Raw genomic sequence first — 25,425 nt, 5'->3', positions numbered from 1 at the left:
TAAAAAAAGAAAAGATAAGTACTTTATTAGGGGAGCTCATATCACAAAATGCTTATGTAGTTTACTTAGAAAATATTACATTGAATCAAATTTCTTTTTGAATAATCTTTGTTACCTCAGATATGATAGACATACATTTCTACTTTTATAGATACTGAAGTTCATTTATTTGTTCAAAATATATTTATTCAGCATCTACTATGTGTCATCTTCTATTCTAGAACTTTGGGACGTTGTAAGGTAATAAATACACAAGTCTGCTCCCACAGCGCTTATGCGTGTGGTGAACACAAACAGTAAATAAAAGAACAAGTTAAAAATGAATATACAGTATGTCATATGCAGATCAATAATAGCTTTGAATGATTTATTAATAATGTACTTATTTTAGGTGACAAAGTGCTTTTTGGAACACCATTTGCCTTTATTATTTTCTAAAGGTTTAAGCGTGCTTATGCTTTGCTGTGACTTCCTAAGAAATTTTCAATTTTTTACATTTCCATAATAGTATTTTTTTAAATCATGAGCATGTTTTATTTCTGCAATTAGAACAAAACTAATAGTAACAACCACCACCAAAATATTTCTGTATATAGTTTTGAGTGACACATGGTGAATTTGTTTTTGTATGGTGATTTTCTCTATTTGAATTTCATGTCTGCAGAAACTTTTTATACTGAGTCACCTAGTGTAAATCAGTATTCATACTCCATCTGAGTTTTTCCTACCCAGCATGGTCTTCACAGCAGTCTTCACATCCTTGTTCCTCAGACTATAGATGAGAGGATTGAGCATGGGGGTCATCACTCCATACAAGAGGGAGATGAGGGCCTCAACAACGTCTTGATTAACTGGACCAACAGAGCTTTTAGACTTGGGCTTTGCGTACATGAAGAAGATGGTTCCATAGAAAATAATCACCACTGTCGAGTGGGCTGAGCAGGTGGAGAATGCTTTACGTTTTCCTTCAGTGGAAGGGATCCTAAGAATAGTAGCAATAATAAAAATGTAAGAGATGGAAATTACCAGCAATGGAATAACCAGAACAACCAGATTTGACACTGCCATGCTGATCACATTGATTGCAATATCAGCACAGGCCAGTTTTAGGATAGCCAGAATTTCACAGACAAAGTGGTTAATGACATTGTTAGCACAGAATGGTAATTGCATTGCGAGAGATGTCTGTACCACTGAATCCACAAGCCCAGAAACCCAGGATCCAGCTGCCATGGGCACGTAGGCACCTTTCCTCATGATGGCAGGGTATCTCAGTGGGTAGCAGATGGCCACATAGCGGTCAAGTGCCATCATGCCTAGAAGCACGCACTCTGTGGCCCCCATGGCAAAGGAGAGAAACATTTGCATCATGCACCCAGAAAAGGAAACTCTTTTCCTTACTGTCAGGAAGCTGTCAAGAATTAGTGGGACAGAGGAACTTGTGTAGCAAATGTCCAGGAAGGAAAGATTACAGAGGAAGAAATACATGGGGGTGTGCAAGTGAGAATCATAGATGATTACTGAGATGAGGATTCCATTTCCCAGCAGGATCATCAGGTACATCCACAAAACTAGTGCGAAGAAAACTGTCTGGAGCTTTGGGTGGGCAGAAAGCCCAACCAGGAGAAATTCTGTCAACATGGAGTCATTGGTCCTCCCCATATTGCATACGTCCTTTCTCCAACAGCACTCTGCAGATGATAGAACAGAAATTTGTTAATATGGTGTCTCAAGATCTCATTTTTAAGAATTATCTTCTGTGTTACTGTAGTTCTCTATTTGGATGCAACAATACAACTCTGAGACAAATTTTTTACTGTGAATCCAGGCCAGAAGAGCAGGAATCCTAACCTGATTTTCTCAGGGTTAAGAGAGAAGATATTTGATTATAGGACATTTGGATCCTAAACCAGTTTATTACCATTCCTACTAGTTCTGCCTCTTAACACATTGACTGCAAATCAGTGCCCCAGAGCCTGGAGGCAGCAGAAAGATGGGCTTTGTTTGGCAGTGACTCCTGCACCATATTTTAAATTTGAATTAGAGGTCAACATTTCAGAAACAGGAGAAATGGGATAAAAATCTATACTTTCACCTTGTCTTCAAATAAATTACAATATTTGAAAACATTGGACCCATGTCCATCATGGAGCTCAGTTACCAGTGACCCATTGAATTTGAAGCATGTTCTCCATTCTACCAGAGTGCCCTCCTCTCTCTCTTATCTCCTTGTCACTGGGCATGAATATTAGTTGCCAGTTAACATGTTTTTCTCAGTTACTTTGCATCATTTATATTACCTGACAGAATTGTGTATGTATGTGAATTCTTCATCCCTGGCTGTAGGGCTGACATCCACTAGTCCCAGTAAGCCTACTATACTGTTAGGAGCCTACGAAAATGTTTTTATTTCTTTTAAAATACAATTAAAACAATGAATTTTTAAGTTTTGATACATAATATTAACATATATGTCTTTATACCAATGCAGATGTAAAATATAACTTTTAACATTATTTATTGGAAGAAAGGGCCCATGAAGGCAAAAATGTCTAGCACCCAACAAGTCATAAGACAGTCTGTGTGGTTGAGTCTCTTTTTGGAGCTCAGTGTGGTCTGCTGGTGGTATATGCAGTCATTACCTATTTGCATATAGCCTCATTGAGGACAGTAGCCTCACTGCCGGGACATATCTTTATATTACTCCAGCATCTACCTCAATATTGTCGACAAAAATAATCCATAATGAATCTATAAATCAAAATTGGGATGAGTTTATTATGAGACAGATCTGTGGACTAACCTAGCCTTGGGCCTTCCTTCCCCAAGGAAAGAAGGGCACCAAAGAAGTGGGGGTGTACAGAGGGGTTATATACTGTCAAAGGGCATGTATCACATATGATTCAAATGTCCCTTTTACAATAGTCACGAGATTGCCCTGTCGGCACAGTGATTGATGGACATAGCAGGTAGTAGATCTGCTGTCTCAGTGGACACAACAGGTAGCCCATCTGTTGTCTCAAGCTGGGTGGTCACAGGATGGGCTCAGCAATCATTTCCTAGCCTAGGGAGAGATGCTTATTCTTAAAGAAAAGCCAGTGTGGGGGACGTTGCATCTTTATCTTAAGGCCATTTGTTCTTGTCTTTGGGACATAGTAAATGCTTCAAGAAGATATACAATGCATAATCTATATCAATGCAAATATACAATGCACGTTAGACCCTTTTGGAAAAACAAGGTCAGGCCGAATTAGGTTTACACCAAATGGCTTCCTTGTATACTCCAGTATATCCTATTGCTTGCCATTTGTTTATCAATACAATGAGGCAGTAGGTATTTAATAAATGTGCTTTTTTAACAGAAATGACTTGAAAGTATTTACAAAGCTATTTTTATCATGAATAGAGAGATGTAATGTTGTGTATTGTAGGATACACCTAATTTGTTTATTTTCACCTCATGCAAGAATTATCATTTAGGGGCCAACTGTAATAACAGTGCTTTTATTCAAAATGTATGCATTTAACTAAACCAGTGATATTCAACCACTGTTTTTTAGCCAATAAAATTTACACAGAAGCATAATATATAAAACAAACAAAAAGACAGTTTCTCTGGTTGAAGTTACCCGGGTTTGCAGGGAAGGAAAAAGCATTTCCCTTTAGCACCTTATTCACTCTTCCTCCCTCAATTCAGTTGTTAGAGGATTCCAAGTGATACAGTTTGAAAACCACCAATACAATAAGTAAGAAATAATATTAATAATATGCATTTTTAATAATTTTATTAGCAACCATAATAATAGCAATATATGTATTGATTACTGTATGCCGGGTATATTTTAAATGCTTTTATTCATAACAATCCAAGGACGTAATAGCTATTATTGTATAACATATGGATTATCCTTCTGTAAACATTTGGTAAACATCACCAGTAAAGCAAGAAAATAAAAATTAATTATTTTAAGAGATGTAGGAAATAAATTTGGTGAAGGTCAATTCATAAGTTTAATATAACCTATTTGATGTCCACAAAGTGAAGATAACTTCCTAATCTTGAAAGGAAACTATATACCAAAAACCTATAGCAAATTACTATTCACTAATAATTAATAGAGAAAGTATATACATTCTCATTAAGATCTAGACTAAGATAAGGATGCCCACTCTTACAGCTACGGTTTGACATTGACTTGGTAGTCCTGGTCAAAAGCATAACACAAGAAAATGGCAGAAGTAGCAATAGAAAGAGACTGAAAAATTTATAAGACCTGATGAGAAAAATTAGTAAGACTTTTGGATGTAAGATCAAGGGAAAATCAATAGTTCTCTTTATATTAGCAATAAATGATTAGCAAACGTAATAGAAATAAATATAACAAAAATAAAATGTCTCTGAGTTTTATCCTAACAAAGCATGCATGAGACCTTTACAGAAATCATTTAAAAATTAAAATAAGCAGCTTAACAGAATATCAGTAATTTAAAAGGTACAACATACAAATAGATGGGATAAAAATATAAGGCTGCCATTTTTCCCCTAAATAACTCAATAATTCAACTAAATAAATTAAAATTTTTATTTGGATTTTTTAAATGAATATGAGTACTCATCTAAAGTTTATATGGAAGAATGAAAGTACGCAACTTGCATGGTTAATTTTATAAAACTAAAATAAGAGAAGCATCCATATTTGAAACAGCCACAAAATGACAGTAATAAAATTATTATGATAATGGTTCAGGGAAGTTTAAATAGTCCAATGGAAAAGAAAAGAGATCTCAGATATAGACACATGTTTATATGGTAATTTGATATATCGTAAAATTATATCACCCCAGAGCAATGTGGAAATGACAGCTTAGTAGAGCATGTTAGGAAAGTGTCTTTATACATGAAAAAAAAGATAATATTAGATCCTTAGATTACCATACATAAAGGGATAAACAAAATGGATTAACAATTTACATGTGAAAAAAGGAAATTATATAATTAATAAAAGACAATATAGAAAACCTTGTCAACTTGGAGGAAAAAAAATTTTAAGACATGACGATTTAAAACAATAGAAAGTGGGTCAGAGGATATGAATCAGTGATTCATAGTAGGGTTTTCCTAAATGGCTGACAAGTATATGGAGAGATTCTCACACTTAAAAAATCTGAAAAATGCTCATTAAATGTTCAAAATAAAAAAAATACTCATTAAAATAGCCACGAGATATCATCATCTTCATTAGAAAAGTAGATGATACCAAATGTTGGTAAGCATGTGGGGAGGTAGAATTCTGGTTGGAGTGTGCACTGGTATACTGGAAAACTCCTTGGCTGTATTAAAATTGGGTAGAACCCAGTGATTCCAGTTCTGGGAGTATGTCCTAGATAAGTTCTTGCTCAGGACTATAAGGGGACAAGCATGAGGATGGTTATCATTGCATTGTTTGTGGCAAATGGAGGTTGGAGGCAACCTGGATATCCATCATCAGGAGAATGGTTCTACCACATGTGAACGTGCATTACAAAAAAATTGCAGAAGCGAGAAGCAAATGAACTAGATGTCCATACAGCAACCTAAATAGATCTCTGAAAAACTGTGGAAAAAGTAAACAATATTGTGATTTATAGCACAATAAAATTTATATACAAAATTAAAATACATATTTTACAAGGGTTCATGTATTTTTAAGGACAAATCAAACACACAATTATGGGTTGGGGAGGGAAATTTAGTGGAATCAGTGATTATGACAGACTACAGGTGGCTTTTCAGGGAATGAGGAAAATAAAGCACAGAGGAATATAAAATAAAATGCAGAGGAGCATGATTAATTAAAGTCTAAGATTAAAAGGAAACAGACAAATAAAAACATGGAAATGGCCAGATTTCATCATTTCTTGTCACAAATGGCTGGATTTCGTTTCTTATCACTACAGGGATGGACCTTGAGGGTATTATGCTAAGTGAAATAAGTCAGAGGGAGAAAGTCAAATGCCATATGATCTCACTCATAAGTAGAAGATAAAAACAAAGACAAACAAGCAGATAGAAACAGAGACTGGATTGGTGGTTACTAGAGAGGAAGGAGAGCAAAAGGTTGTGTGGCACATGTGTGTGGTGATGGGTTGTAATTAGTCTGTAGGTGGTGAACACGACGTAATCTACACCAGAATCAAAATATACTGATGTACACCTGAAATTTACATGATGTTATAAACCAATGTTGCCACAATAAAAAAAAAATATGAAAATCATAGAGAGCAATATAAGGCATATTCCAATGAAGGAGCTCTAATCAGAAATGTAGCTTAATAGAAAGGACTATCATAAATGTAAAAAAGAGGAAAATTGGCTCCTGACACAATAAAAACAACACATAATGGTTTGGAGGAAAAAAATTAAGGCACTTAAACGAAAAAAATGGGTTAAACCTTAGTTAGACCAGACATTTTAAAAAATATAGTCTTAAATCTATTTAAAGAAAAAAAATGTCAGTCACAAAGTGGTTGGTCAGCAATGGAGAATGAAAGGAAATTCCTGGGGTCAATGAGAGGCAGTGCTCATCCAAGAGATTTCAAGCCTTGTGGTCCCATTGGAAAGGTTATCCTTAATGTAGGGACAGATGAATCTGGCGTTCCTATTATCCCGATTCCACTAAATATGCTCTTCATATAAGTAAGCCCTTTGATTTGACCCAGTTTTCCCCTTCTGATGAGAAGCCAGCATGCAGGTCACTTGCATAGAAAGAAGCAATGGACTGAGCAGAGGAATTAAGTGGCTGCTTCCCAATGCCCTTTCTGTTTCTCACTGGAAAGCATGGCAGTCTGCTTCATAGTAGTATCAATCCCTGTGAATGAGATCCAGGCTCTTGTTGTTTTAACAAATCAATTTTGAGTCTCTGAGGCTAAGGAACAGAATGCAGACCTTGGTAAAAAAGAAAACAACACAATATTGCTGTGTGACAAGGTCTGTTGGCAGGAAACCAGCCAGCTTCCCTTGGGGTAAGCCTTTGAATCACTACACACGTTTTTTCAAACTCCAGGAGTAAGTACAAACAGACTTCAAAGAAGGGGAGATGATCTGAGAGAGGGCTAGGACAAGATGTCTTAGCGTCGATTGAACCTGGCCATAATGAGCTGAAGGCGAATAGTCTTAAGTAATGGGCTGGGGCGAAAATGCATCAGTGGGGCTTCTGGACGAGAAAACAATGTATAGAGGTGCAATAGTCAGAAAAAGAAAAAAAAAGAGGAACAAATATTTGCCAGTTTGTGAGGTATATTAAATGTAGTATTAAGGAATTACAATTTCTTCTATTCTATCTGTAGGCAGTTGGGAACCTTTGGAGTTGTGACCAGAGGATATTAAGGATGAAGACACAGAAAAAAGATTAATGTAGGGGATCTTCAGGATCATGTACTTTTCTCACTAGCATTGAACTGTGACTCGTGCGTGGTGGGTCTGTAATCATTGTTCTTCAGGGCAATTATTGGCTCCTCCGCTAGCTTGTAGAGAACCTGACTCAGAATTTATCTTCTCTTAGAATTAGACACACAAATCTTCATTTTAGGTCAAATTGGTATCAAAAAGTTTTATTTCCCTTGACAAAAACACAATCCTCCCATTTCCTCTGGATTCTCAGCTCAGTCCTGTAATAGCCTGTGAAAACTCCAATGTATCTGCCTTCAGTTTGAAGTGAAGATCAAAGTTCTGCTGGGTCTTTCACAGCAAGGTCTTAACTGATTGCTTCAGTTATTAACTAACAAAGGTAATATTACCTGCTTCATTTTGCCTGGGTTTCCAGTTTCTTTCACTTCTAAATGTGAAGGATCCTTCTACAGATACCCAGAAGAAAAGAAAAACATCCCAGTTAATAAGTTAAACCATCAATGCTCTGGGGGTCATAGGAACCTAACCTTTTTGCTATTCATGCCTTTTTTCTTTCTTTTTTTGCTGAAGAAGTTTCGCCCTGCTAACATCTGTGCCCATCTTCCTCTATTTTGTCTGGGGGTCGCCCCGACAGCATGGCTGTTGTTGAGTGATGTAGGTTTCTGCCAGAGAGCTGGAACCAGGCAGCTAAAGCAGAGCACTCTGAACTTAACCACTAGGCCATGTGGCCAGCCCCACATGCTCAGATTATTTTTTCTGGAACGTTTCTGTTAGCCAAAATTAATCCAGGTCGGTAGTAACCAAAATAAGATAGACATAAAGGGCCTGTGGTGTACTTTTGAAGAGGTAGGTGTAGCAGAAGAGCACAGCATTTTCTTTTACAGTACTTAGCTTTAAACTCAAAGATTTGGAGCCTCCTTTTTTCCTCTTCTTTAAATGAGGCCAATTCCTACCTAAGAGCTTTGTTGTGAAGATTACCCAGCAATGGTCTAAAAATATCATGTAAACCTTTATGAACTAAATGATGAAAACTTGACAGATGAGAAAATTAGATATATGCAGTTAAAACATATAAAATTGGTTTCTTACCCATAATTTGAAAAACAATATTTACAAGAGAAGATGGAATATGACGTCATTTACGTACCTCTGAGCCTGAGGAATGATTTTCTGTACTTGATTTGAGACCACTCTTCTTCCTTAACAACTGCTTTGCTTTACAGCCTGAAGAAATGCTCTCTATTTTATGAAATAATTTGCAGGATACAGTGAGGGGATATCAGTGAGATTCAGATAGCAAGTGTGGTGCTGTAATTACTTTTTTCAAGTTTCGACTTACCAATAGTTTCTTCCTCAGGTGAAATTGATAGATGAGTCTATTTAAAATATTCTGACTCAGTGGCCCAAAGTTTCTAGCTCAATCTCAGAAAAAAATAGGTAAGGAGACCCATAGATTCTTGGGGGCTTTGCATTACCTAAGGGTTTCTCTAATATCGAGTTCCAGAAACATCCTCCAAAAGACCAGCCATTAGCAGAGCAAGGTGATTTAAATTCTTCTTGGGGCGAGTCAGGGTGGGTCCAATATTTGCAGTAAATTAGAGTTAGGATGTAAACACGGAGGATTAAAAACTTTCCAAACTCCAGGGAGAATGTAGTTAGATCCAATTATATCTTGTAATTGGTATATTCTTGTTGTAACGCAACTCAAATAACAAACATTTATCACCATCTGCATTACCACAGTATTTGAAAATTAGACTCAAATAAACAGAAAAAAGTCTTTAATAAGTATTGTGTTTTTCCTATAACTGTCTGAAAACTCTCCATGATTAGTGGTATAAATTGCCTTCATTTTCATAGTATTCTCAAATATCTAATTTGGTTCTCCAAATTCTACCATGAGCGAGTACAGTTATTCCTATTATTTAGATGTACAGCTTGAGATTCTGAAAGTTGACTATTTTGCTAAAAGTTGTCCAGCCAGCATGCGAGAGGGTAAAAGAGATCTCAGATCCAGCTTTTGTGACTCCAGCTCCTGCCATCTATTTGCAGCACTGCCCCGTCTCTCACTGATAAGAACCTGTGATGAGCTTTTAGAGCACTGCAGCTGCACTCCACAATGAGTGCAGGAAAGTTCGGTTAGAAGTATGTAAACAATTCAAACGGACAATTAAATGTCAATAAAAAATTAAAACGAGCTTTGTTTTCCCTGTAGATCCAAGTCGGGGTTGAAGCCTGTGGAATAGAATGTAACCTTTATCAAAACAATTCCTCTTTGACATTAATAACAAAGGTCTGCATCCAAGCTCAACTTTTGTCCCAGAAATGAATCTTCTTTTCTCAGTAGTTTTCTGTTAAATCTTTTTCAGACAAGCTTGATGTCTCAAATTGGTAGTTTCTCCTTAACATTCTACATATTTCTTCTTTAGTTTACTCTAAATGCTATAAGTTATGCTGTTCAGGCATCTGACACTTACTGCCAAATAATAAAATGTAATATCAGTTGAGGAGGGGGAAGGGGTATTTTTCTATGCACTTTATATGTATTTAATTTATCTAATCCTTATTACAATCTTTTGAGATATATGCTATTATTATCTTCATTTTAAATACTGAGTGACTGAGAAACAAAAGATATTATTCATTGCTTGTGATATGTATACACAACAAGTTTCCTTTAAGGGACTGAAAACTTAATGGCGGAAAACTTTCTAGTTTACTTTTCTGTGTCACAGCATCATCTCAAGATGTGCCTTGAGCGTGGAAGACACTCAGCATATATACTTATGGGCAGATGGATAGTTTTACCATATACATCCAGTTCCTCAAAGGCTGCTCTATATTTTGTACATTCTGAAAGTATATGTTGCTTTAATATTTATAGTTATTATTTGTAGTGTTACTTTTCACTGAAGGACCACTGAAGAAATAAAGGATCCTGAAAGGAGGAAGAGCTTGAGTCCTTTTCCCTAACCTTTTTCTCTGTCCCTTCAATTTGAAAAACTTGTAACCCATATATTTTATGTGCCATTCCACATTTTTTATTGACGTATAACTGACATATAACATTGTGTAAGCTTACGGTGTACACTGAGTAGATTTGATACACTTGTATGTTACAATATGAATACCACCATAGCATTAGTTAACACCTCCATCACATCACATAATTATCATTTCTTTTGTGTGGTGAGAACATTTAAGATCTAGCTTCCTAGCAACTTTCAAGTATATAATACAGTATTGTTAACTGTAATCACAATGCTGTGCATTAGTTCCCCAGAATTTATTCGTCATCTAACTGCAAGTGTGTACCCTTAGACCAACCCCACAGGCCCTGGTAAGCACCATTCCACTCCTTTTCTATGAGTTTGAATTTTTTAGATTCCACATATGAGTGATATCATACAGGATTTGTCTTTCTATGTCTGACATATCTCACCATTATGCCCTCAAAGTCCATCCATGTTATCCTGAATGGCAGGATTTCCTTCTTGCTCATGGATGAATAATAGTCCATTGTATATGTGTACCACATATCCTTTATCTATTCACCCATTGATGGATGCTGAGGTGGTTTCCATATCTTGGCTATTGTGAATAATGCTGTAATGAACATGAGAGTGCAGATATCATTTCGATATCCTGTTTTCATTTCTTTTGAGTATATACCCAGAAGTGGGATTGCTGGATCAAATGTTAGTTCTGTACTTTTTAGAATTTAATAAATTAATAGACCTATATTTATTGAGGAGCATAGGAGTGCTCATTTTTGAATGTTTGGACAAGTTAGAAAGGATGTCGGCGTATCATTAATAATACTGACTTGTTAGCGTAGATCAGAGCAGTTTCTCATCTTCTCTGGAAATAAAGAGTTTTATCCTCAAGTGCACTTTTTTCACTTTAAGTTTTTAAACAAACTGTATGATATGTGAGGGCCCATTAACCTGACCCCAGGCAGAAAGTAACTTGGGACATAAAATCTTCAGGACAATTGACCTTGGCCTGTGGTAAAATACGTCAAGCTTTCTACTGAGGTCTTGGGTCTCCATCACCTTGACACAAGTAATTCTGTCTCAGAATTGCTCACAGTGCAGATCTATTGGCCAGATCAGATCTAGAGATACTTTATGTATGATGTTTTCCACAATTTACTTTGAAATTTGTAATTTCCTTTACATTTATTAGACATCAGAGAGTGACCAGGTGTTTTTTACTTATTTTTATTTTCTCTGCTGTGTCTCACTAAAATAATTAGAGGGGCCAGCCTGGTGGTGGAGTGGTTAAGTTTGCATGCTCTGCTTTGGCAGCCCAGTGTTCGCGGGTTTGGATCCCAGGCATAGACCTACACACTGCTCATCAGGCCATGCTGTGGCAGCATCCCACATACAAAAAATAGAGGAAGACTGGCACAGATGTTAGCTCAGCGACAATATTCCTCAAGCAAAAAGAGTAAGACCGGCAACAGATGTCAGCTCAGGGCCAATCTTCCTAATCAAAAAAATAAAAAATAGTTAGAAATATGTTTTATGGGATTCCTGGGAGCTCATTTATACCTAGTACTAAGAAAATGGACTTTACATTTGCTATAATATTTTGGAGCTAGAAACATTTTATGTTTTCTGCAATCTGTTTGTTTGTGTTAAAAGGGGAATCTTGATTTTCAAGGAATTCAAAACCTAGTTTTAGAGAGTCCGTAGCCATTTTCAGGCAAAAGTAATTTTTTCAAATAAAATTCACTCATTTTTCCATATTTTTCTCAGATCCTGAATACTCTACTGTAATAGTAAATATTGATGAGCTCTGCAACAACTATACTCAGGGTTAAAAATATCTTCCTAATCTAGAATGTCTATTGTAAGCAGAATAGGGTAGCACAAGGAGGTAAACACTTGTATACTCTAGAGTAGTAGATATTTGCAGAGCAGTAAGATGGAAGCAATCTTTCTTTTACAATAGATCATGTATTGGGTCCACAAAGATATTCAATTCAACTCAAGTATATTTTCTGGTGCCTAATATTTTCTTGACACTCTTCCAGGCACACATGACACATTGGTGAACACAAAAGACAGACATTCTTGCCCTCATAGGGCTTATGCTCTAGGCAGGGAGATAGATAAAAAATGTAGAAAAAAAAGAGTTAATATTGAATATCTGAGTGGAGTAGCTAATGGTCCCACTAAGAAAACTAGAAAAGCTGGATAGTATAATTTCTTAAAAAATGAATTATACTGTTTCTAGGGAAGTCAGGATATGAGAAACTAAGATTTTGGAGAGAAGGGAAGCTCCTTTAAGTGAGCCAAACATTATGTTTGCTTCTTTTTGTCTCTTGTGGCATTTACTGATTCTTCATTGTGCCTGTTAGCAGGCTAGAAACTGAGCAGAGGGATGCTGCTAAGAGGCAGAAAATTGAGAATAGGTTTTTGCAATCGCACAGGTCAGGGAAGAAAAATCTTGAATTCTGGACCTGTGAAGACATTGCATTCTGAACTGAAGGGAGGTCAAGGTCCTGAACTGAAGGGAGGTACAGACAAGTGATCCCAATAGTTGTCATTGGTTCTCCACATGAGGCATTTGCTGATTCTTATGCCGTTCAGAGTATGAGGCCTGGAAATTGTGCAAAAAGAGACTAGACATGGTAGATGAGATCAGCAGTCCCAAGGGCTTATGAGATAAAAATTGCAGTCTTATACCCATTAACGAGAAAGCTCCCTCATATAAACTCTGAGGTCTCATGTCAGACCCTAGAGGGATAAATCTAAAAAAGGAGATGAACCAGATTTTGGCTAAGCCTTACAAAATCTGAAATCCAAGTCTCAATTTTCTCCATCCCTCTTTAATGTAAGGCAATCTCCCCTACTCCAGGTTTCTTTCAGAAGACAAAGTGAATTTTCTATGTATAAATAAGACATCATCCAGAGATTCTGCATTTTTTCATATACAATATCTGGCATTTAATAAAAAATTTACCAAGCTTACTAAGATAGAGAATCAAGAGATAAAAATAGACAATTTAAAGACCCTTGGTTGATCCAAATACAGGAGTTATCATACAGAAATTTTAAAATAAATGATGTTAACTTGTCCTTCAACATAGATAATAAGAGGAATTCACTGGAAAATTGGAAATTATATTTAAAAAATCAAGTAAAAATTATAGAGCTTAAAAATACAACTGGAATTAGGAACTAAATAGATGAATTTGACCATTGAAGAAAGATTACATACCATTGAAGAAAGGCTTAGCCAACTGGAATATAGATCAGTAGAAAACATCCAGACAGATACATGGAGTGGAAAACAGAAGGAAAATACAGAAAATACCCTAAAAGCAATATTGGACATGATGGAAAAGTCTAACATATGTATTACTGAACATCCCAAGGGAGATGATAAAGAGGAAATGAGGTAGAAGAGTACATGGCTAATATTGAAGGATTTTCTCAAACTTTATGAAAGACGTCAAACCACAAACTCAAGGAGATGTACAATGTCAAGAAGGGTGAGTGAAAAGAGAGCCACATTTAAGAACCTCATTATAAAATTTCAGAAACCAACAACAAAGATAAATATCAAAAGCAGCCAAAGGAAAAAACAAAGAAGCAGCAACAAGCCTAGAGGTGACTTCTTAGCAGAAACAACTGATACTAGAATATAAAGAACAGCTTTTTAAAGCATTGAAAGAAAATAATTGCTAACATAATTCTATACTCTGTGAAAATATCCTTCAAAAATGAAAACGAAAATGAAAACATTTCCAGACCCCTTCTTCCAAAGCTCGCTCTACACACACACACACCATTCATCTGGAGCAGACTTGCCTTGAAAGAAATCCTACAGGGAGAACTACTCAGGTAGAAAGAAAATGAGCTCAGATAGAAACAAATAGTAAGGAATAATAAGCATAGGGATGGATACTCAAGTATATGGGTCAATCTAAATGAATATTAAGTATAACAAACAAGAATCACAATGTTTTCAGCTTCTAAGTTATATGTTGAATTAAAACTTATCCTAACAATAACACAACTAATAGGAGTGGTTAAGTGGAGTCAAAGGTTTAGCATTTTCTAGGAAATGATAAAAGTATCTATATGTTATAAACTTATAAGTCAGGGATATATAGTTTTGTCTCTAAGGTTAGCATCCCCCCAAAAAAGTAAAGAAATAAAAATGAAGAGGAAATGACAAATTGCTCCAAAGACAGCAAGAAAGGAGACACAAACGATTACATAGAACATTTGGGGAAAATAAGAAACAAAAAGTGAAGTGTTAGATAAAAACTCATATATATCAGTATTTATAATAAATGAAGAAAAGATGACAAGAATGCATGCTGTCTTCGCTTATATTCACTTATATTATACTGGAATTCATAATCCATACTATAATTAATGACAAATGATATAAGAGAGAAAGAAAAAATCTGTCATTATTTATAAATGACACTATGTGTACCTAGAAAATCCAAATGGTCTACAAACTATTGGAATTAATAAATGAATTTAGCAAGATTGCTGAATACAAATTTAGCATAGAAAAATCATTACATACCACTAACAAAAAAGTAGAAAAGGAAATTTAAAGCACAAACAATTTGTAATAGCACCGAGAACATAAAAATATATGAATTAATCTAATATAATATGTGCAAGACTTTTATACAAGGAAAACCAATACAACATTATTGAGAGAAATTAAAGACCTAAGTAAATGGAAGCCTATGTCTTCCCTACGGATTATAAGATTCAGTAATATAATTATGTCAGTTCTCTCTAAATGGGTATGCAGAGTCAGGCAATCCCAGTCAAAATTCTAGCAGGTATAATGTGAAAATTGATAAGCAGATGCTAACATATATGAATGCCAACACCAGCCAAACCTTCCATAAAGAAGAAAAAATGTACAGGATCAGAAATCAAGACTTAGAGAGCTATAGCTAATAAGTCAATGTAGTATCGGTGTGAGGATAGAAACATAGACCAGTGGAACAGAACAGTGGGCCAAAAACAGATCCACACATACACGGTCAATTCATTTATCTCAAAAGTGACTCTGCAGTGCAGAGGGGAAGGGATCTTTTCAATAAATCATGTTGAGTCAAATAGTAGCCACATGGTAAAAAATAAATCTTGACCCTTGCCTCATCTTTTACATGAAAACTAATTCCAGATGGATTATATTAATTCCATATCTCACTATGAAAGATAAAAAATGTAAGGCTTCTAGAAAACAAGGTAGGAAGCTTGGACTGCTCAGGATATTGTTCTATGGATAAAAATGGGATAGACAAATGAATAAAACTGTGATTCTTTTAAGAATGATAAATGCCCAGGTGAGTCAATGTTGGATAGGTAATGAAAGCATCTATTGCTACCTCACAATTACCTGGCTACAATGATGCAGCCTAATATACAACCATAAAATATCACTAGGATACCAAAATAAACATTTATTAAAGTCTACATGATACAGCTTATCTGGGCTGGAGACAGGTGATCTCAACCAGATTATACTTGCATCTCAAATCGGCTGTGAGTTGGCTTATTGATTTCTTCTGGGGTCACTCATTTGTCGGGGATTGACTGACTGCTGGCTCACCTAGGATGGCCTTGGCTGTGGCACTGGAATGACTCAGTCCTACTTATCGTGCATTTCATCCTCTAGTTGCCTGCCTTGGACATATTCTCATGAAAATAGCAGAGATGGAAAAGAGAGGGCTAACCTAATTGTGTAAGTGAGTTACAAGTCTCTGCTTGCATTATGTTTGCTAATGCTCAGTGACCAAATCAAGTCACATGCTGAGGGCCAAAATCAGAGTAGGTGGGCCTGGACAGGAGTGAAGAATTTAGGTCATTAATGCAATTAATATACCACAACTATATAAGTGCTCTTGGCTAATCAATAGTTGAACTGAGGTTTGACCCACAACTCTTTTACTTTACGTCCAGCACTCATTCTAATGCATTACTCCCTCAGATGTTATTATATAATCCTTATAAAAACATAAATATTGTGCTGAGTTTATTCTATTCAAGGGACATTTGAAAGTCATAAATTATCTGATTGATCAAGGCTCTCTCTTCACTTTGCAGCCATTTAAAAGCTCACTAAGGATGTTTTGTCTTTTATTATTCAGATAAGAGATAATTGGAGAAATTTCTAAAAATAGTCGCTTTGCAAGCTCTGAGGCCACAGTTCTGTTAATTGAAATGTTTGCAATTCAAGGGCGATCTGTGTAATTTAAGGGAAATCTACGGAAGGAATGGAACAGGCAAATCATCTCCTCCGGTTCTGCTTGTACAAATGCTGCTCAAGAATCAGGCCTTTTACTGGGCTAAATGACTTGAAATAATTTAAAACTTTTTACTTATTTTTTGTGTGTGTTTTGAATTAGTGAGTGTAACTTGGAGAATCACACTCTTGAGAACTGGAAAGTTTCTTAACTTCTTTATGTTTCAGAATCACAACATTAAATTGTTTAGGGAGTTGCAAGGTCCCTAACAGCAACAGGAGACTTTAGTAGTTTGAGTTCCAGGGATAACCCTTTGGAAGATTTTTGGAGCAGATCATAGCTGGTGATGTGGCAGAACAAATCTTCATGTCATAATTTCTCTTAAGACATTATTTTTAAAATTTTAATTAATAGGAGCAATGTGTGTTGAAACTTTGTGAATCAGGCAAGATTTGGGTTGATTTTTGCAAACCAAGAACGCTCACATCCTTTTTCATTGAAGTCTTCTGGATAAAAATACCTCTGCATAACTGACTTTAATATACTTTTCATAGAATATCATTATAATACAAAATTCAACATCTTTTGCTATTTTGAGCGCTGCACCAGATTCACAAGAAAGACTGTGCTGAAGATTTGAAGTATACATTAAGTTACCTGTGAGAAAGCAGAGATGTTTGCACTCTGCTCCCCGTATCCCAGCTCCAATCAAGGTACATGGAGTACCACATCGCTAGAAGGCAGCAGCTCTCAATCTCTTCTTCCCAACAGGAACTACGTGACTCACAGCATTAACACTCTCCAAACAGTCCCCTGGGGGTGCCTGAACTACAATAAAATCCAAAAAATGTTTTGGGGACAGCAAAGAGTTATAATAATCCTTAATTCCACAGCTACCATTGGCCATTAGTAAAAGTTGCTCCTCTCTGGTTATGGCACAGATGTGATGGGCTGTGACTTTGTGGGTTTGGATTTCTAGGCCGTCAGTAGCAGCCATGACAGCATGGAGGGTTGGAGGCTGTATCAGGCAGGAGGCCTTCAAGCGCACAAAAGAGAAAATTCTATTCAACCTGGTTCAAGAATAATGTGGATTTATTCACAAGTAGGGCCACCCTCGGGTGTGGTTATCCAGGCTCCAGCTCCTTTGCTCCGAGATTCTCTTTACTCTTGACTCATCTATGTGTCAGCTTTGTTCTCAGGCTGACTCTTCTCATGGTCACAAGATGGCTGCTGCCAGCCCTGGGCCTGCAGGTTCCCCATTCACTGTGGGATAGAAACCACTGGTTCCCACAACCAGAGAACAAGTGTCCTGAGGTTTGTTCTAACTCGACAGATGTAAACTGCTGACCAATCCTAGTGGCAGGTAGGATTACATTATGCAGATTGACTTAGACCAGCAGGGGGCTCCTCTGAAACAGAAGATGGGGGGTCAGCCTCACCTAGCGACTCAGGTGCGGCTGCTACATAAAGGAAAATCTGGACTCGTTCAGAAAGGAGTAGAGAGGCAATGGATCCTGGGAAGGCAACCAACAAATGTCCATCATTTTCTGGGCCTTGGGTGAGGCTTCCTGACTCTTGGAAATCCCCAGGAGGGTAGAATGCCTCTTATTGGTTGAGACAGAATATTCCCATCAGCCTGGCCAGATGGGGGCTCAGTGTCAGACATACTTGCAGGCATTTCTCTTCTACACTTGCGTCATGCTGAGTGCAGGGGAAATTTATGAGGTGGATTGCTTCCCTGAGCTCCATGGAGGGTGAGGCTCAGATCCCCTCTTATTTCATATTCTAAAGCCTTTCTGGGATTTTGTGTCCCACCCCACTGCATCCCCAACAAGTGACCACTTCACCTCCTCCTCCATCAGAGTGAGTCAAATTGGGGACTGATGGGGGTAGGAAGGACTATATCTGACTGATCACAGTGTTCTTCCACACATATTGTTCACACAAATATTTTATGCTTCTGCCTTTCAGTCTAGGTTCTCATATCTCAAAAGCTTTTGCTCTTAAAGCTACTATCTCTGCTTGGAAGTTAAAATGTCTATTTATAAAACCTGTTGACATAAAGAATCCATAATCAATCTATAAACCAAAATTTGGGGTGAGTTTGTTATGTGCCAGGTCTGAGGACTATAGCCTGAGGCCTTCCATCTCCAAAGAAGGAAGGGCACAGAAGTGGGGTGTACAGAGTGGTTATATACCATCTTAGAACAAAGAACGTTTATCACATGTGATTGGAATGTCCCTTTTACAATAGTCAAGAGATTGCTTTGCTGTTACAGAAGATCACTGGTAACAAGGTGAGCACAGCAGGTTGGTAATTAATCCTTAGTTTCTAGGAAGAGAAGTTTATCCTTTAAAATAATGGGGATATAGGGGAAGATATATCCCTATCTTTAAGGGCATTATTCTTGTCTTTGGGGCATTGTAAATGTTGAAAACAGAAGTATAATGAATTCTCAATAGGCCACGTCAGGTCTTTATGGGAAAACAAGGTCAGGCTGAATTATTTTTAAACCACATGACTTCCTCAAATACTGCAATATATCCTGTTGCTTTTCATTTATTCACCAAACCAAAAAGCTTGGAATTGTCCTTTTTGTCCGCTTTTCTACTCTAATGATCATCCCTGAAGAAATGAAGGCCTTACCCTCATGTTTTAGTTCTAGTGAAGGAATTACTGAGAATAAAAAATATATAAATTAATATTTCAAAAAATTGGCCATTATATACATATGAAACCAGACACCATAAAGTCCTGGTTAAAGAACTCAAAATCAACCTATTCTTTATCAAGATAGGTCAATTCATCGTGATGAAATGCATTCAGGCTAAACAAAGCCAGAAAAATTATTTCTATTAAAGATTAACAAGATTAACTTCAGAAATTTACTATGCATAAATTCAAAGGAACAATGTAGGGAGTCCTAGTTAGTTAAAATCAACAAAACCTGTCATGTTCTTAATCAAAAAGTTTCTCTTCCTCAGAGAGATTCAGATTCTGTTTCAGGAATCAATCAAGAAACGAAGATAGTCTTAGAGAAAAATCTCTGTCCTCATGTAGAAGGGAGACAGAAAATGAACATCAAGAAAGTAATCTATGTATATAAGAGGTTGGAAGGTGATAGCGGTTTTTGAAAGATTAAAGTGTGAAAGAGGGTGTGCAGGGGTTGGGTTGGGTTCTAATTTTAAGTAGGGAAATGGGGGAAGGCCATTTGTGTTAAGACCTGAAAAAGAAGAGGGAGAATTGTACAACTGTCTGGAAGAAGAGAATTCCAGGCAGAAGCGATGACAAGGGCAAGGGTCCTGAGGTAGGAGGTACAAGGAGTAATTAAGGAAAGACACAGAGCAAGAGAGGCTGGAGTCACTGAATGAGACAGAGATAGTAGGAAATGAGATCAGAGAAATAAGAGGAGGAGGCAAGGATGAAAGACCTTGAGAACAGCTATAATACATTTAACTTTTTCACTGAGTAAGATGGGAAGACTTTGGGGGCGTGCTGAAGAGATGAATGACATAAACTGAGTTACATTTTAAAAGGATCACAGTAATTGCATTGTTGAAAATAGATTGTAGGGAGTAAAGGGTGAAAGAAAGGAGTTTTCTTTGTATTTATCCTGCTTGGAGTACACTAAGCTTTTTGGATCTGGATGTTGATATTTTCCACCAAATTTGGGAAATTTCAGCCATATTCTTTCAATTTTTTTCTGTCTCATTCTTTCTCCTTTCCTTCTGTGACTCCAATTATACATGCATAAGGCCTCTTGATATGTGCCCACACATCACAGAAGATCTGTTCTGTTTCTTTCAATCTTCTTCTCCCTGTTGTTTAGATTGGACAATTTTTGTTGATCTAGCTTCAAGTTCAATGATTCTTTCTTCTGCCATTTCTAGTGTGTTGAATTTTTTATCCACGTATTGCACTTTACTTATAGGCCTAGAATTTCCATTTGGTTCTATTTTTATAGTTTCCATTTTTCTGCTGAAGTGACAGTGATGCCTTAGGAGTGGGGACCATGCCCTTATGTAAGGAGCATGTTCTAGGTCCAGGAAAAAATGGAACTTTACTAGACATGTGAAAAAAGTGGAAAATCTAACCAATTATCTAAATTAAAAAGTCAATAGAAATCATTGCCAAGATTACCCAGATGTTGGCAATAGCAGACAAGGACTTTACAGCACTTGTTATACATATATTAAAGTACTTAAAGGAAAATATGGTCATATTGAATAAACAAATGGATGATCTTAGCAGATCCACAGGTAACTTAACCATATGCAAGAACAAAGTGTAACATTCTTGAAAGGAATACACACCCACAAAAAATGCTGGCACTCAAAACATAAAATTCACAAGTATGGCACGCAATCAAAATTTGCCCAGCATAGAAAGAAGCAGGAGAATATGACTCATAATCAGGAGAAAAATCAGTCAATAGAAACACATAGAAATGACAGAGATGACAGAATTAGACAAGGACATTAAATTAGCTATTATAATATGAGCAAGGATATAAAGGAAAACATGACTATAATGAGGAGGTTAATGATGATATAAAAAGACACAAAAGGAATTTCTATAGATGAAAAATATACCTGAAATGAAAATACACTGGAAAGGATTAAGAGCAGATGAGATACTGCAGAGGAAAGAAGAGTGAACCTGAATATGTAGCAACAGAATCTATCCAAAATGAAGCACAGAGAGGAAGAAAGACACACACACACAAAAAAATTAACCAGTCTAACCAAAAAATGACCAATCTAACTACACTTAATTAGAATCACAAAAATAGAGGTCAGAGGAGGCAGAAAAAACTTTGAGGAATTAGTGGCCAAAATTTTTCCAAATCTGATGAAAGGGAAACACAACCCCACAGGTCCCAGAGGCTCAACAGACCCCAAACAGGAAGAATGCCAAAAGAACCACACCAAAACACATTGTAATCAAATTGCTGAAAACTAGTGGTTTAAAAACAAAACCTAAAAAAATCTCTAAAGTAGACAAAGAGGAAAAGACACGTAACCCAGAGAAATGCAGATGAGAATTATAGAAGACTCTGTCATAAATTATGCAAGCCAGAAGACAATTGAACGACATCTTTAAAGTGTTGAAAAGGAAAAAATTATGTCAACCTAGAGCTCTATATCCGGTGAAAGTATGTTTCAAAAGTGAAGACAAAATAAAACTGTTTTTAGACAAACAAAAGTTAGGAGCATTTATTGCCAGTAGATTGGCATTATAAGATAAGTTAAATAAAGGAAGGACTTCAGGCAGTAGAAAAACGATGCCAGAGAGAAATCTGGAACCACGTAAAGGAATGAAGAGCATCAGAAATGCTTAACATGTGGGTAAATGTAAAAGACATTTTACAATTACTTTTTATATTCTTTTAAAAAATAATTCACTATTTAAAGCAAAATACTAACTGCACAGAAGCAAATGTATGGCAACTTTAGCACAAAAGATGGGAGAGGAAAGTGGAAAGTTACTGTTGCCATGTTCTTACATTTTACATGAGGTGACAAGTATTATTTGAAGGTGGACTGTAATGATGTATGTATGCTGTGAACCCTAGAGCACCTACTGAAAAGTAAAACACAGAGGTAGAGCTAACAAGCCAATAGAGAAGAGAAAACGAAATCATAAAAATAGCACTCAGTTACTGAAAAGAAGGTAGAAAAAGAGGAAAAGTGGAAAATGGGAAAAAGAACAAATAGAACAAATAGAAAACAAATAGCAAGAGAGTAGATTTAAATTCAACCATGTCAATAATTATATTAAATCTAAGCGATCTAACCACTCCAATTAAAAGACAGATATTCTCCAATTAGATTAAAAAGAAACAAAGTGACCAACTATATGATTTCTCCAAGAAACTTACTATACACAGCAGAGGAAATCATCAACAAAATAAGACAACCTACCAGTTGGGAGAAGATATTTGCAAATCATATATCCAATAAGGGGTTAATATCCAAAATACACAAAGAATTCATACAACTCAAGAACAAAAAAACAAACAACCCCATTAAAAATATGCGCAGAGGATCTGAAAAGACATTTTTCCAAAGAAGATATACAGATGGCCAACAAGCACATGAAAAGATGTTCAATATCACTAATTACTAGGGAAATCCAAATCAAAACTACAGTGTGATATCACGTTACACCCATCAGAATGGCTGTTATTAAAAAGACAAGAAATAACAAGTGTTGAGAGAATGTGGAGAAAAGGGAACACACATACAGTTCTCATGGTTATGTAAACTGGTGCACCCACTATGGAAACCAGTATGGAAATTCCGCAAAAAATTAAGAATAGAACTACCATGTGATCCAGCTATTCCACTGTTGGGTATTTATCCAAAGAACATGAAACACTAATTCAAAGAGATATATGCATCCCTATGTTCATTGCAGCATTATTCACAATAGCCAAGACTTGGAAACGACCTACATGCCCTTCAATGGATGAGTGGATAAAGAAGATGTGGTGTATATATATACACACATATATATGTACAATTTTGTCTTTTTTCATGGCTGAGTATTAGTACTAGTGTGCCATTTGCGACACTTTGGATGGACCTTGAGGTCGCTATGTTAAGCAAAGTAAGTCAGATGGATAAAGTCAAATACTGTACAATTTCACTCATGTGTGGAAGATAAAACAACAACAACAAACACAGAGATATAGAGCTTAGATTGGTGGATACCAGAGGGGAAGTGTAGGAAGGTGAAAGGGGTAAAAGGGCACATGTGTATGGTGACAGATGGCAACTAGACTTTTGGTGGTGAGCATGACATAGTCTATGCAGAAGTTGAAATATAATGATGCACATGTGAATTTATATAATGTTATAAACCAATGTGACCTCAATTAAAAAATTTTTTTAAAAGAGAAACCTACTTTAAATATTAAGAAACATGTTAAAAGTAAAATGATGGAGAAATGATATCACATAAACATGAATCAAAAGATTTGATGGTTTTGTAAATCTAAAATACAGAAAGATTCTCTTGCACTCAGGACAAAATTATTGGTGAGAAGCATTTTAAAAGTGCTATACTGATCTCTAAGCATTAACCTTTGTCTAGAATAAAAGATAATCACACCAGTATGTAGGTAGAAATATAATGGGAGCCCCAAAGTGAACCAAATACATAAGTTTAGGTTTTCTAATAGCCACATTTAGAAAAGTAAGAAGAATACTGGTGGATACATGTCATCATACATTTGTCAAAACCCACAGCATGTATAAAACCAAGACTGCAATCAGTTCATCTACTGCATTACCTTGGAAGTGGTATCTATTACCCCTATGACTCCATTTTTCCACATGGAAGCCCCCTACAGCCTTCCCTCATGACATTTCCTGAGGTGCACAGAGCTCAGGAGACCAACTGTTCCATTTTGCCTGGTACAAACGAAGTTCCTGGGACCCGGGACTTTCAGTTTTAAGACCAGGACAGTCCCAGGTAAAGCAAGATGTGTTGATCTTACACAGAGCCCATTTCCTGCTCAGTGCTTCCAGGGCACAGCTGGGCCCAGAGCAACCATCCCTTCCCTCAGCTGAGCAGTTACCACAGGAATTGGGGAATTCTGGGCAGAGGAGACACATGTTGTGACAGAGGGGTGAAATCAACTAAAAGTTCTGGAAGAAGGTAAAATGATCTGAAAGGATGGTGGCAGGGACGCAGGGAGGGTGTGGAGAGGAAGCTGGAAAACGTGGTCGGGTCCAATTGCTAAATACCTCTGACATCTTGTTAAATAATTGTACTTCATTCTATCCTCCAAGAAAAGAGATGGCCTCTCAAAGAGTTTGAAGCCAGAGAGCTGTCTTCAGGACAGATGTTTTAGAAAGATTATCATAATTTATTCATGTTTCCACTCGTAAATTTAAAAGACAGAGAATGGATAGAAAGAGACCTAAAAGACATACAAACCAACTCCAATATATGGATTTTGGTTGGAACTTGAAAAACTGTAAAAGGAAATTATGGGACAATAAGGAAAATGTAAACACTTATTGGATATTTAATGATATTAAGGAATTTAAAAACTTTACGGTTATGCTTTTGTAAAAAGGGAGGGGAGAGAAAAATGGTATTCAAGAACAGAGAGAGAGAAGTGGAGGTGGAGGCAGAGAGAGAGAGAGCTCCGACAGCCAATGGACCCTCTCAAATATTCCCCACCATAGCTGCGGGGGTAAGGGGGTAGAATGGGCCCCCCCCCCTCCAAACTGTCTCTTACACAAAGTCTAAACTCAACCTGACATTCAAGGCTCTCCCTATATAGATACACAGGCAGTCCTCCCCCAGCTTTTTCCAATAGGAATAGGTACTCAACAGGACATGAAAGACACATTGAGGCTAGAGGTGCCAAAGAACATTGAGGCGAATCCATACCTCGGGCCCTTGTCCGGGGACCGTGTCTGACGCAGAGCCCCTCAGATTTTAGGGGAGGCCCAGCTGTCCCCGGCTACACCCCTTCTTTGGTGTGAGGCAGCGTCTGGGCAGAAATGTTATTAAGCGGATCACAATGGGTATGTGAAAGGGAGAAGTCCCTTTGATTCAGCCTTGGGCTACGCCCTAGTTCTCAGACGAGCTTGCAGTGTGATCTTGGCCAGGTCAGTCCCCTTTCTGAGAGTCGCCTTTTGCTGAGTGCCAGCTGGCGGACCCGACTGCAGAAGCCCCACTCCGGATTAACAATAGGCCAGAGTCCAGGCACCATCCGGTCTCCAGCGGGTTTCGGAAGCTCCGCGCGGCCGAGGGGCGGGGCCCGGGCGCGCGGCAGCC

At 37.0% G+C, this 25,425-nt stretch overlaps 1 protein-coding gene across 1 annotated transcript; it reads right to left on the bottom strand.

Moving 5' to 3' along the window:
• Nucleotides 1–25,425, bottom strand: LOC103555528 (olfactory receptor 13C8). The gene is made up of 2 exons (XM_008527148.2): nucleotides 25,036–25,425; nucleotides 1–1,691 (listed from the first exon to the last, which is right to left on the bottom strand). Exon 2 carries the CDS (start codon nucleotides 1,660–1,662, stop codon nucleotides 703–705), a length of 960 nt encoding a protein of 319 aa, XP_008525370.1. The 5' UTR covers nucleotides 1,663–1,691; nucleotides 25,036–25,425; the 3' UTR covers nucleotides 1–702.

This window comes from Equus przewalskii, chromosome 26 (genome assembly GCF_037783145.1).
Source record: "Equus przewalskii isolate Varuska chromosome 26, EquPr2, whole genome shotgun sequence".
Lineage (NCBI taxonomy): Eukaryota > Metazoa > Chordata > Mammalia > Perissodactyla > Equidae > Equus > Equus przewalskii.
Note: the sequence above shows the minus strand (reverse complement) of the source record. Positions and strands in the feature narration are given on the sequence as shown.